At 43.6% G+C, this 12,621-nt stretch overlaps 1 protein-coding gene across 3 annotated transcripts in view; it reads left to right on the top strand.

Annotated features, from left to right (window-relative positions):
• B4GALT3 (beta-1,4-galactosyltransferase 3) overlaps positions 1–12,621 on the top strand; it is a 397,975-nt gene that overhangs the window by 367,135 nt on the left and 18,219 nt on the right. For all 3 annotated transcript variants that reach the window (XM_086945030.1, XM_086945028.1, XM_086945029.1), the window contains exon 5: positions 210–332. In XM_086945030.1, coding sequence (XP_086801156.1) covers positions 210–332 — 123 coding nt within the window. The remainder of the gene's footprint in view (positions 1–209; positions 333–12,621) is intronic.

The following is a 12,621-nucleotide window of genomic DNA, read 5'->3' as shown; positions in this document are numbered from 1 at the left end:
GGCTGGTACTGACTGCACCATATCAGGGAGATTTGGTGTCAACTGAGGATAGTGAGTGAGTGACTGAATCTCTTTTGAGAATAGCACTGCATTGATGTGGACAGTCGGACCCGTGTTTTATATCTGGCTTTCTTCTACTTATCTTGCTGAATCATGAACATTTATTTTCCTTCCCAAATATACTTAATACCCCCTTTTGTTTTTCACAGCCTTCCATATCCTCAGTACTTTGGTGGCGTATCTGCGCTCTCGCCGGATATGTACATGAAAATGAATGGCTTTCCTAACGAGTACTGGGGCTGGGGAGGTGAGGATGATGACATCGCCACCAGGTAAAGCTACATCACAACAGTCTTGATTTGATCTTTCCCTTCAAAATCTCACTCCTATGTCTTTCCTTTCATTAGTTGAGAGTTGAGAACCTTTAGGGAAGCTCTTTTCATTTTTTTGAAATAAAAATGACATTCAGTAACAATGTGCCTTCACAGTGAGGATGCCGGGGTCTTTTTCTTCTCAGTGCCTGACTGTATCCACAGACTCACCTTGTGGATGCTGCAGGACGCAGAAAACAGTGGGCCTACAATCTGAGCTTTGTCAGCGCCAACCACTCCTCCGGTATAGGTGAGTCGTGCTGTTCCCTTGGTAGCCAACATTTTGCTTCTTCAGCTGTGGCATCAGCGGAACAGAACTCCAAAGTGATGGATCCACTTTTGTACTTAGTGTGTGTAGTTAAATGCTTAGCGGGAAGCCATGTAAGGAACCATTGTATTACCAGCCATCCTCTCAGTATTTGTGAAACAAACTACCAGTTCATACGTTGGTTAGGTGGGATAAATGGGAAGGTAAAACTCCAAACTACTGGTAAAAGCATTTGGACATGGACACGCTTAATGAGGCTGACTCCAATGATAAGATTAGGTTATCCATAGAACACGATCATCTGTGTGCATAATACTCCAACAAAAAGCATGGATCTATGGAATTTGACCATGAACTTTGGCAGAAAATATAAAAATCTGCTGAAAGAAGACAGGTAAAGCTAGAGACATTTATTTTATCGAGCATCAGATAACAGTAACAGCCAGGTCAAAATACTAACATCAGCTTAAAGTGCCGAACCCACACCCCCTATCAAGAACAGAATGTGTCTAAGTGTTTCACAATGCAGCACCAAGGAAACCAAGTTGCATCATGATACAAACATAGAGCATGCCACATTTAGGAAGAGAGATTCTCTTTTGTTTCTCGGTTCTCGTTTTCTTGTTGTAGTTCTGACAACACAATAGTGAGAGTGTGCAAGGCTGGATGCAGCTGAAAATATTAGCCCACTGGTGTTTTTTTCTATTTAGGTGCTTAATTTCCCAAATGCTTCCAAAGTTTGTTTTGCTGAACTCTCCTAAACAACATGCCGCTGAGCATAGAGCATACTCTTTTAAAAAGTCAGCCAAGAAAATCTTCAAAGTTGACAGTCTGACATTATTGTAGTAACTATTAAATACATTGTTAAACTTCGACGCAGTACAACCAATAAGACATTTTAAGGCACAAGAATATTGCTTTTTTCCTTGGAGACATTGGCATGGTCTACACACAAAGAATATGGGAACCTAAAGCGCCTGGTGTGGCATGATTGGAACAATATGCACATTTCTTAAGTACTTCACTTACATATCAGAAAATAACCCTGCTTAAAGCTTCCAATAAGTCATCCATTGATGACAGATTCATGATAACCGCTTCACCAGTGCTGAAATACCTGAAGTTAATATTATTTCGTCAAATGGGTCACGTCTATTAAGGTGTTTGTGCCCAAGGATGTCCAAAAATAGGTTATAAAAACCTAACACCCCAACTTACTGTTTGGACTCTTGTAATCCAGATGGCGCTTGACAGGCCAGATAGACATTTGCCACTGTGTTGCGAATTGAGCAAGGTCAAAAGCATCAGTCATAAATATCATGAATCAGTTAACTATTTTCAGTCAATTATGAGAATTAATAGAAGTTTACAAAATCTTTATTTATCATTGAAAGATTGGTGTGGTTCTTGTCATCTTTATGTCATTTAGTCTAAATGACAGAAATATTGAGAAGATTGATTAGTGACAGCATAAATAAAACAGAGTGTTCATAAAGGAGATTGTCCCTAAACTAGCTACAAAAAGCCTAACATACTCTAAATTGGAGAACCCATAAAGAGTTATTTCTAGAGAAGAGCAAGATTTTCGGGGCATAGAGAAGTCCTGAGCATCCCATAAAAGGTAATTCCGGAAACTCAGCTGAGTCCCCACAGCTGCAGCCGCAACCGTTCACTATCAGTGGTAGCGGAATGATCGTTGCAGTAGCATGGATCAAGAAGAATCAGGACGGCAGAGAGTAAAGTCACTGTCAGCAGCAGCTCCCAGCATCGAGGAGTAAAGAGATGATTGAGAACAGAACTCCAACAGTAACCTACCATAAGCAAAAACCAACTTCTAACTCTCTAACTAGAAACACTCACATATGATATAATATAATACAATAATGTAACAAATGAGTAGGTGTACGATGCTCTCATCCAATGAAAACCGGCCACACGATGATATTGTGAACATCCATTGCTTCTTCTCCTGTTTCCCACTATAAACACTCACTCTGGTACATAGTTAAAAAGTGTTGCAAGTTCTGAAACAAAAAAGGAAAGTTCTCATGAGAACCTTCTTACTTAAGCTAATAGCTGCTTGCAATGTCCCTTTGTGACTAAAAATGGCTAGTCAAATGGAATGAAATAATTCTATCACAATATCCTGATTAAGCGTACATTAAATATATCTAAATTATCCTTCATTCTAACAGTTTATTCATTATGCATTTGCAGCAAAGTTCATTGTGAAGGCAAGAGGATCTAATAAAGTGCGCTGAAGCAAAAAGAATTTTGAAGTCAGCACATTCTTTCCCTACACATTTAAAGCAAGCACATTTTCCCTACGTGTGATTTACCTATGCATTTCTTTGAATAGAGTTAAAATGCATTCTAAAGTGATTATGAACGTGTTCAAAACACGCGGATTTTCCATATGTGTTATTTTTCTATGCAAAGTCATTGCTGCAAAGGTTTAAATGCATTCTCAAGTGCAATTGTAATACGCTGTGCAAATCGAAATTTGTTTTTAAAATGTATTTTGTACAAAGGCATAAGCACAGCTGTAAAATGAAGGAGTAGTATGCATTTTAAATTTAAATAGAAAAATAGTATGTTGCAATCCATCATATCATCTGACACCAAATGCAATTCTTGGAGCTCCTTACCCACTTGATACTGCTAGACTGACAGAATATGTCAACATAAACAGACTGGCAACAAGCATTACACTTCTCTCATTTGAAATTGTCTCTATTCGAGGTCAGAAAATGCGTTTATTCAAGCACCAAGAGAAACCCCGCCAAAGTAGCATCTTTCAAGGTAGCTTTTACGCCCGACTTGGTCAGATTTTTCCATTACACAATAGAATGATTCATAAAGCGTTTATAGGTGAAATTGAAGGTGTGTTCTCTGGACTACTACCTTTGTTTGTCCTGGTACTTGGACTGGTGCTAACTATTGTCATAAAATTAACAACTTCCCATCAGTTGATGAATGTTGAGACATTAGTGTAAAACTCTTGACAATACTGTAGCTCAAATACCTCTTAGAGTTCTATACCCTGAGTTTTCGACAAATAGAACCGGGACAGGTGAAACTTTTATCAGCTGTTCGCATACATGCCAACATTTCAGGAGAGCAAAGTGGGAGATTTAAAAAAAAATCTGGAGAATGGGGCTTTGAATCGGGTTACTGTCATAATGGGGTTTGGAAGTGTGTTGCTGTAGGATTGGACATTTGAAACGTAAATGCACGTGTTGGGCACTGGCCTAGCAGGTTGTTGGCAGTACATGCACCCCCACCCCCCTGTGGCAGCCCGGGCTGAAACAGCCCCCCAAGTACTTCGCAGGTCTTTAAAAGACGATTCCCTTGTTAATGCCGCTTTGTTGGTTTTTCACCCCTTCGAGAGCCCCTGCATGTCCACTCTGTGCTGGAAGAATTAGCACTTTACACAATAACAAGCCCTGTCAGCTAAAACCCCCGAGGAATCAGGTTTTTGCTTGTAGGAATCGGGAAGCGGGAGACTAGCCTTCAAATCGGTAGTCTCACGCCTGAATCGGGAGGGTTGGCATGTCTGTGTTTGTACTGTGCTATGAAGACGACTTTGAATTTACTTCTGGGACTTCATGCGAAATCCGCACCAATCTGATGTCGTCCTTTGATGTACTTATTACTAGAGCATCCGCATGAGCGCTATTGAAGACTGAAACATCCTCTAGTTGAAAAGGTTGATTTTGAACCTGGTATCTGGAAACAGGAGAGGAATAAAACCAGTGAGGAAGCTGAAGCCTCTACAGGGAAAGCTAAGACATATCACTTCACTCTGTGCGCTCTACTACCTATGAGAGCTGTGACAAGGTCCTGGGTAAGAGCTGGTTCAAAGGTGCAATGCAGAGGGGCTGCCAATGCTGCTCAAGATTCACACAGACTGACATGAGTGACAATCTATCCGCTTCAGACTCAGCTGAAGGACTGACTGCCTCGTCACATTACTTCTCTCGACAGATTCAGATTTATTAAGTTAGCACAGTTAATTAAAATCATTGCAAAAGAAAATGTCTCCATAGCGTCTTTACCACATTAAAAACAAAGAGAAGCAAAGCATCAAATTCATAACACATGTTTCTAACAAGGCAATCTTGTACTGTGACCATAACAGTAATTATAAGCTTCAAAATCAAGGATAAAATCAGACTTGTGGCTCATTTTGGTGGAGAGACTCTGGGACTAAGTGCGAAAATAGTCTGATGAGTTTTTGGAAAGGAAGTACCGGTTGGGGAGAGGCAGGAGAGGGAGAGAACAGGTTTTCCAGGAGTCTCACATATTTTCCGGATCTAGCGAGCGTTTGAATATCCGTGAAATGAAAACAGAGAGCAGATGCCTCCCAACATGTGCTGATGCCCCTTTTTAGATATAGTGGTTATATGAGAAGTCTTCTAGGAGCATCTAGGGCAGGACAACAGCACAGAAGATGCAGCTATCATTCAGACCTGTAATTGCACAGTCTACAACCCCCCTCCTCACCAGTTGGAGACCATCGGTTGAAGACAGTGGAGCGGAGACCTAGAAGATGCATAAACATTATGTTTTTGCGGGCCACTGCATTCAAACTATCAAAAAGCTGTGGTTGCGGTACCCCGGGAGGTATGAATCATTCAAGGGGAGCAAGATAGTTGACTTTTTTTTAAACCCGAGTGTCTATCTGGTAGGAGATTTGTCTTGCCTGCTTATTGATAACCCTTTTCCAGACTGTGTATGGAATAGAGTCTGCAGTTAGTGATGTTTCATCGATATGTAGCGTTCTTATGGCTTTCACAATTTGACGGTACCATGGGTTCCCAGAGCTGTCAACGGTTACTTTTAAAGGGGCTTTAAGCTTATTATCTGCGGCTTTTAGTGCCCTTATGTAGTACTTCAGTCTATCTGCCTCACAGAAAATAGATTGTCTTTGGAGACCCAGCTCAAGTCGTAGTCTTGCTCTTTGAATATATTTCGGAGGCGAAAGATTTATTTATAAATGGTAACATGGTCGAGACTGGCCGAGCATGCATCAGGAAAGATCTGGTGCCCATATCTAAGGGCAGGAAGAAGGGTAGCCTTGATCACCTTCAGTATGGGTTCGGCGGAGGAACTACTCAGGGACCGTTGAGTTGAGTCAGGCTGTATGTTGTTGTTCCAGCTCTCTTTTTCAGGGCAGCTAAGTGGACTGATGGTCTAGAAGACTCGCTAAACCAAACCTCCAGGTAGTTATATTTTGATGTTGTTTTAATCTTTGCAGGCCCAATGTTCCACGTTAGAATTTTCTTTTTCTTGCAACGGCCGAAAATCAAAACCTTGGTCTTATCCTATTTAATTTTAAGAGCATTAACTGTATTGTATTTGTTGAGCTTACACAAGACTCATTGGAGGCTAGACCTGGTCCATTATGACAATATCGTCCGCATATTGCAGAATGTGCGGATTCGTTTTTGCGTGGCCCAGTTTTGGCAAGGAGGCTGCTTTGCTCCAGAAATCTCCCCAGGTCAGCGCTGTAGAGGTTAAACAAGCGGGGAGCAAGAACACATCCTTACTTTAGGCTGTCTGAAGTTGGAATTTTTGCAGAGACTATCGTGGTGCCAGTTCTGACTTGCACCTATGAGTTCTTATGCCGGGAGATAAGGGCTCCAAGCAGGCTCCGTGGGATCCCCACTTGTCTAATTTCCTCCATAGAGTGTTACAAGATACTTTATCAAAGGCGGCACTGTAGACTATAAAGCAGCAATAGAGAGGGAGCTGATTTTTTTGCGCTGCTTGTTGACTCAAAATGGCTAGGGCAGTGATGATGTCATTTGTGGAGGCAGAAGCTCGGAACTCAGTTTGAAAGTATGGTAGAATGTTATTTTCCGCAACCCATTTTTCTAGTGACTTGAGCAGACACTGAGCATAGACCTTGGCTTCAAGATCTAATAGGGCTATGAGTCGGTAGTTAGCTGGAAGGGAAGGGTACCTTTTTTTAAGAATTGGACATAAGATCGAGCCTTTCCATGAATCCGGTATCTGAAAGGTAGTAAACGCATATTTGTATAAGGGAAGTAATTGATTAGCCCATTCTTGCGGCGCACATTTGAATACAGCAGATGGAAGGCTGTTGGGCCCTGGAGCACCATTGTTTTTCATAGATTTCAGAAACTAGCAGACCTGGGCTGGGGTAGTCAACTCACGGGTATCTATCAGCGTAATGTCGGCAGGATCTCTGATTATAACCTCAGCGAGGTCCAAGATATCACAGCAGTATTGCTGAATCACATACTGAGACCAGAGTTCTTCAGAAACCGGGTTCCCCCTGCTCTTATTGGAGGAGCGAAGTTTGTTTATGTGGTTCCAAAAGTGAGTCAGGTTTTTTCCATTAACAGTGCAAATATCTTTAGCCAGTCCTTCTGTTCTTTTTGTTTCTTAGCTTCCCAGGTTGATTTTTGGTAGGCTTTACGTAATAAAGACATATTATTGGCAGTAAGATCTGTACCTTTAGATTTATGCAAGCACACAGCCCTCCTTAGAGCTCTACATTGGGTCACTAAAATCGGATTGGATTTCCCCGCGGGGAGACATGGGGAATCTGTGAAGAACTTCAGGGCCTGTTAGGAGGTCTCTTAATTTAGTAATGGCTGTGTCCCACCTATGATGATGGCCTGTGGGAGAGTATTGAATGAAATCTGGAATTATTTCCATGAGCTAAGTGCCCACCTTAACGGCACCTAAAGAGTCCCATTTGATTCTTATGACTAGAGTGTGGAGTTCGATCTGCATTGAATGCCTCGCTTCAGTTACTTTGGCAGCAACAGGAACTTACAAGTCCATTATTACAGTCAAAAGGATATGATCGCTCCCCGTACGAGTGGGGATCTCCATTTTAACTAACTTACTTGCCATAGATGGTGATAAAAAAATATAATCAATGGTCGAGAGATTCTTAAATGTTGCAGATAGATGGACGCTGGGATCCTGTGCCAATGTAATTTGCTTCGCAGAATGTAGATTGTATATTGATTAAGAAGGTGTGCATGGCTTCTTGCTCTTTGGTTTTGGTGACTAAATGAGCGTTGAGTCCCAGGTCTCTGATGTTAAAATCGCCTAATAATGAAACTTCAGCAGAAGCAAACTCAAGTAGGAGCTCTTCCATATGCTTGATCAAAAGAGCTGTTGCCAGTGACTTTGATGTTTTTAGCTGTGTTGTAGCAGCAGTTTATTAAAAGCAAAGGTAAGGCCCTGGTTGGGGTTGAAAGACCTGTGATTAATACAATTTGTCCAGCCAAGGGATTCCGATAGAGGGGGTAGCTGCAATCTTGCAGGCATGTTTAATGAAAATGGAGAGGCCTCCAGAAGGTCTGCCATAAGAATTAGGCCGGGATGCTGGTTGGAAGAATTCATAATAGCTGTGGAGAGCTGATGGAAACAAAGACCAAGTTTCTTGAAAGCAGATGATATCACTTTTGCTCAAATAGTCCACTGCTGATTTTGTTAAAAGGGTTGACTTTAACCCGGCAGCATTCCATGAGGAAATGGTCAGTCTAGAATCTGACCGCTTAACTAAGCCGTTAGGAGGAATACTGCTGGGGACAGATGGCTGGAGGCTCTCGGTGGGAATGTCCATGGCATCTGCGAATATTGTGGGGGACAGAAAAGATTAATTTACAGCTCACCAAACGTTGGTTGTTGTTATATGAAATGTTAATGAAGTTATTCACTTTTGATGCATCTGGCAGCCAGTCGTGGGTTTTACCCCGTGACCCTTTCAGGACCCTTGTGTAAGACCTCGCTGGTTCATTCTGGAGAAGTATGTGGGGATATTTCTGTTGGGGAGGGACCCTGAGTTATGTGCCCCAGTCTTCAAAAAAACTGGCTTCCCCAAGAATTGAATCCCTTAGGGATTCTTGTGACCACGTAGTAACAGTTGCTTCCGAAGCCCCTTTGCCTGGTATTGAGGCAAACTTGACTGCTATGAGATCAGAAGAGGTAAACCCAGTGAACACTGGGACGTGCTTGAATAGGTGAAGAAGGTTGTTTTTGTTAAGAATGTCATGTGGGCCCTCTTTTTCAGTACCTTGATAATGCTGTCTCCCCACTGTATCAGGAGGAAGCAGAGGGGCCTAAAGTGTAGAGGTATAAAATCAAATAGACAGTGATTCCCCTCTAATTGTCTTCTCCCTGCGAGGCCTGTAAAAGTTGAGACTGAGAAGGCATTGGCATTTGTGGAGGATAGTCCCAAAGGGTTTTGGTTGGGTCACCTGTTGGGTGTCGCAGAGAGGGACCCATCAGTGCGCTGTCTGTTGTGGCATGTGGAGTGAAGGTTTTATGGCCTACATTTCCCGAGCACTTATTAGGACCACTCCAAGTGTTTGGGACTTCCTTTGAAGGCTGAGCTGTGGTGTCTTGCCTGCCCAAACTTTGACCTTGTGGGAGCGTCCCTTTGATTTTAGATGACGATGACCCGGGCTTCGTGATGGTAGAATATAATTCGGTATCACTGGGGGCCAGAGAGGTCACCTTAGAGGCCTCCTGAATGAATGTCCAAGGGTTATCAATGGATTTGTAATTATCAGTGAGAACCACTCTGGAATCAGGGATTTTCGTTTTTGATTTTAAAGCCTGATTGAAAATAGGAAAGTGAGAGAGCCCCCTCTCTTCAGAGTCTGGCTTAGTAGTAACCTCTGTCCCGTCAAGCCCGATCTCTGTTTTGCAAGACGTTGTTTTTTGTTTTTGTTTTTAAGTTTCTTTTTCTCCCTTCTAGACATTAGTAGTTTTGTTGGGAGATTGGAGGGCAGGTGGGCAGCATTTTGAGGAGCTAGGTCAGAGTGTCCAAGCTAAGTGGTGGCTAATGGGGTGGTTGTTGGACTGCGAGCGCTAAGGGTCCCCAAGCCACCTTTAGGATTTCTAATTCCGGTCCCCGTTGACTGAAGAGGAGAGGAAATTAACTTTTTGAGATCTGGTTCCAAAGGGAGAGACATAGTTCTTCTTGGTGAAAGTGATGTATCTATAGTTGCAGAACACAGAAACTGTTTAGAGGGGGACCCAAATTAAGCCTTTTGGGTGAATTTAGGTTTGCCACTGCTGTTAGTGTTGAGCTTCACGCTATCCAAAAGTGAGCCTAGAATTTCTGGAAGGGATGAAAGTTTAGTAATTGATGGGGAACAGGAACAAGAATTAGTGCCGTCGGGAGGCCCTATAGACCTTTCGAGGGAACTTAGCTTAGAGCCCAAGTCAGACAAAGTTGAAGCCAAATATTAGTTGCAATAGAGTCTTGTTTTATGTCTAGGGATGTCAATGAGATTGAGAAAGGACTTGTAGGCCCCGAGGGCGTAAGCGAGTCCTTGCCTTCTTGCACAGTACTAAAAGAATAGTGATGAGGACTGAAGCCCGATGTTTACGCTAGGGAGGCATAAATTCGGGCTTCTAGGGAGGACAGAAACCGATCGGATAGATTTTTAGGTACAAAGGGGCTTTCGTCCATTGGCCTCTTTCTTGGTGATTAGGAATCAATGTGCTCAGTTCGATGTGTGCCCGGGTTGCAGCGCGTGACAGACTCAGGTGATGTATGAGCTGCTGCCGAATCACCACTGCCTTCTTGAAGGTTTAAAGGGGCAGACGAACTGCAGTCATGGACTTGTGCTTTAACTTGTTATTTAGCTGCAGTAAGTATTGTAGAGTCCCAAAGAGTAAAGTCTCCAGAGCCGATAGTGTGGGCTCTTAATGAGTCGATGGGAGTGTCCTTGGTCAAAGTAAAACCCTCCTGCAGAGACCTGCACTGCTTGGGATTCTCGGAGAGACCTTAGCTTTAGGCAGGCAGGAGGGGGGAGTCCTCAGACAATGATCCATCGATGGGACCAGGGCAGTGGCAGGAAGGCTGATCATGGGCCTGTGCTTCTGGCCCATGCTGCGGCGTTGCGGAAGAGACAGAGCTGGTCTGGGTCTGAAATTGAGGTGAGGCCTTACTAAAGAACTCAGTGATCCGCACTTGTGACAGTTGGCCTCCTGGTGATGATAATTTATCTCGCAGTGACAGCGACTGTTGTAGAGCCCCCCCCTCCCCGAAAGGGACCTGAGTGGGGTCAACTAGAAGGGTAGAACCCTTTCTCCGGGGGAGTTTCCTTGGTGGCACTGTAACTTGTCCTTCCATAGCCCACCTGGGAGATGCTGCTTGCTGTTTGCTGCTTGCCGCTCCATGGCGCAGGGTTTCTTTTTCTTAGCGCCTCTGAGAGCAGCACTCTCCCCACACGACAATGTCAAGGATCGAAGATCGAAGATTCCTCAGCACACCGTCTTCTGACCGCTGACGCCACTGTCAGGAAACGGGAACGAGAAGGTAGAGGTGACAAGCAAACTATAACTGTGAGCGGACTCTGGATAAGGTGTAGGAGTAGGAGTAGGAGCAGGAGTAGAAAGCAAAGGCAAGCGGGGCTCACAAGGTGGGACCACAAGCCGCGCCGACCTGTTCCAGCCACCTCCGCGATTCCAGCCGAGGGCACTCACTTACCAGCCCCCCACTAATGGCGGCTGCGTGTGAAAGGCTTTCCTTTCCCCTCCTTGCTGACCCCCGGTAGCCACCCACTGAAGGTGGCTCCACTGTCTGGCAGTCTCTGGCCTCCTTGCCGCCTAATCAGCCTTACCACGTGTTCACGTGGACGCGGGCTGGTGCTGGGGCCGGGTGCTGTGGCAGTTGTGCCCATTGGAGTCACAGTCCGGCGGTGGGGGAAACCTGCTGTCGAACCTCTCGGGCTGTGCAGGCTGCTCCGGTCCCCCCGAACTGGGGTAAATGGAAGCGATGACCGGGGGGAGGTCCGGGGGGTAGGCCAAGGGCAGATGGCGGCGTGACAGAACTCTCTCCTGCAGCTCCCGCAGCTCCACACCGCTCCGCTCACCGCTGGCTACTCGCTTGTCACTACCTATCGCTGTTGTTACAATAAAGAGTTGCTAGTTCAAACGTGGCCGCCATTGATGGAACGTCCGCGTGCCTCTCAACAAATATGAAGGCTATAGTTCAGGGCACTACAAATATAACAACTAGTTGTACTGCATAAACAATAATGGTGACAGAAGGTTGTCTAGAGATTTCTACTCAAGAAGATTGAAATCTACTGCAACTGAATGCTGATCCACAGATGTAAAGATGCTTTGTCATCATTTTATTAGGAAGATATTGCGACCTCATTCCTACAATCAACTAAAATATCACCTGACATTTTGTGAGGAATTTGCTGTCATTACCACCAAAAGGAGAGCATTTCAGATTTTTCTTTTGTACTTTGCATACTTGCACACATACATGGATTCATGACCACCTATATGTACATAAGCAATACTCATTAACCATTACCAACTTATTTTCAAGAAAGGGGTATTAGCCACATTTACTGAATGACGCTGGTTCTAGAGGTGGATGTGGTAAAAGTATCACTCCATGGTGAAGTTATTACACATAAAGTATTATATCATAAAGTATTAAACTTGTGGTAATGTAAGGTATATTCTTAATGTAAGGTGTATTTCCACAAACCTACTAAGTTGTGATATTGAAATACTTGTGGTTCTAAGACTGTTAATAAAGCAGAAGTGATTCTGATGCACTAACGTGCATTCTTCCTATAGAAGCCTACTCGCTTTTGAAATGTGAAGACATTGTTCGGACTTGCTTTGGATTTCATCCAAGTTTATCGGACTTGTGGATGTCTGCTATGTCATGGATTAGGCCATGTGCAGGTGTCATCTTTCAGTACAAAAAGCATCCTAAGATTCTGGGATGTATTCCAAGTATTTATGCAACACATGTCTATCGGTTAAACACTGGGATATAAAACAGTTAGCTTCAGGTTATATCGTTAGTTTCAACTACATTTCAACAGTCAAAAAGTGATTGATACATTTCAGTCTTCCACGAAGCCCAGAAATAAAATTGTCTTTCATTTAATTCTTTCAGATCTAATGTGAGGTCATTGCAGTGTCTGAACTAAAGGTAATACCTGAGGG

The sequence above is a fragment of the Lissotriton vulgaris genome, chromosome 12 (assembly GCF_964263255.1).
Source record: "Lissotriton vulgaris chromosome 12, aLisVul1.2, whole genome shotgun sequence".
NCBI lineage: Eukaryota > Metazoa > Chordata > Amphibia > Caudata > Salamandridae > Lissotriton > Lissotriton vulgaris.
This window is presented reverse-complemented; position numbering and strand designations above follow the sequence as displayed.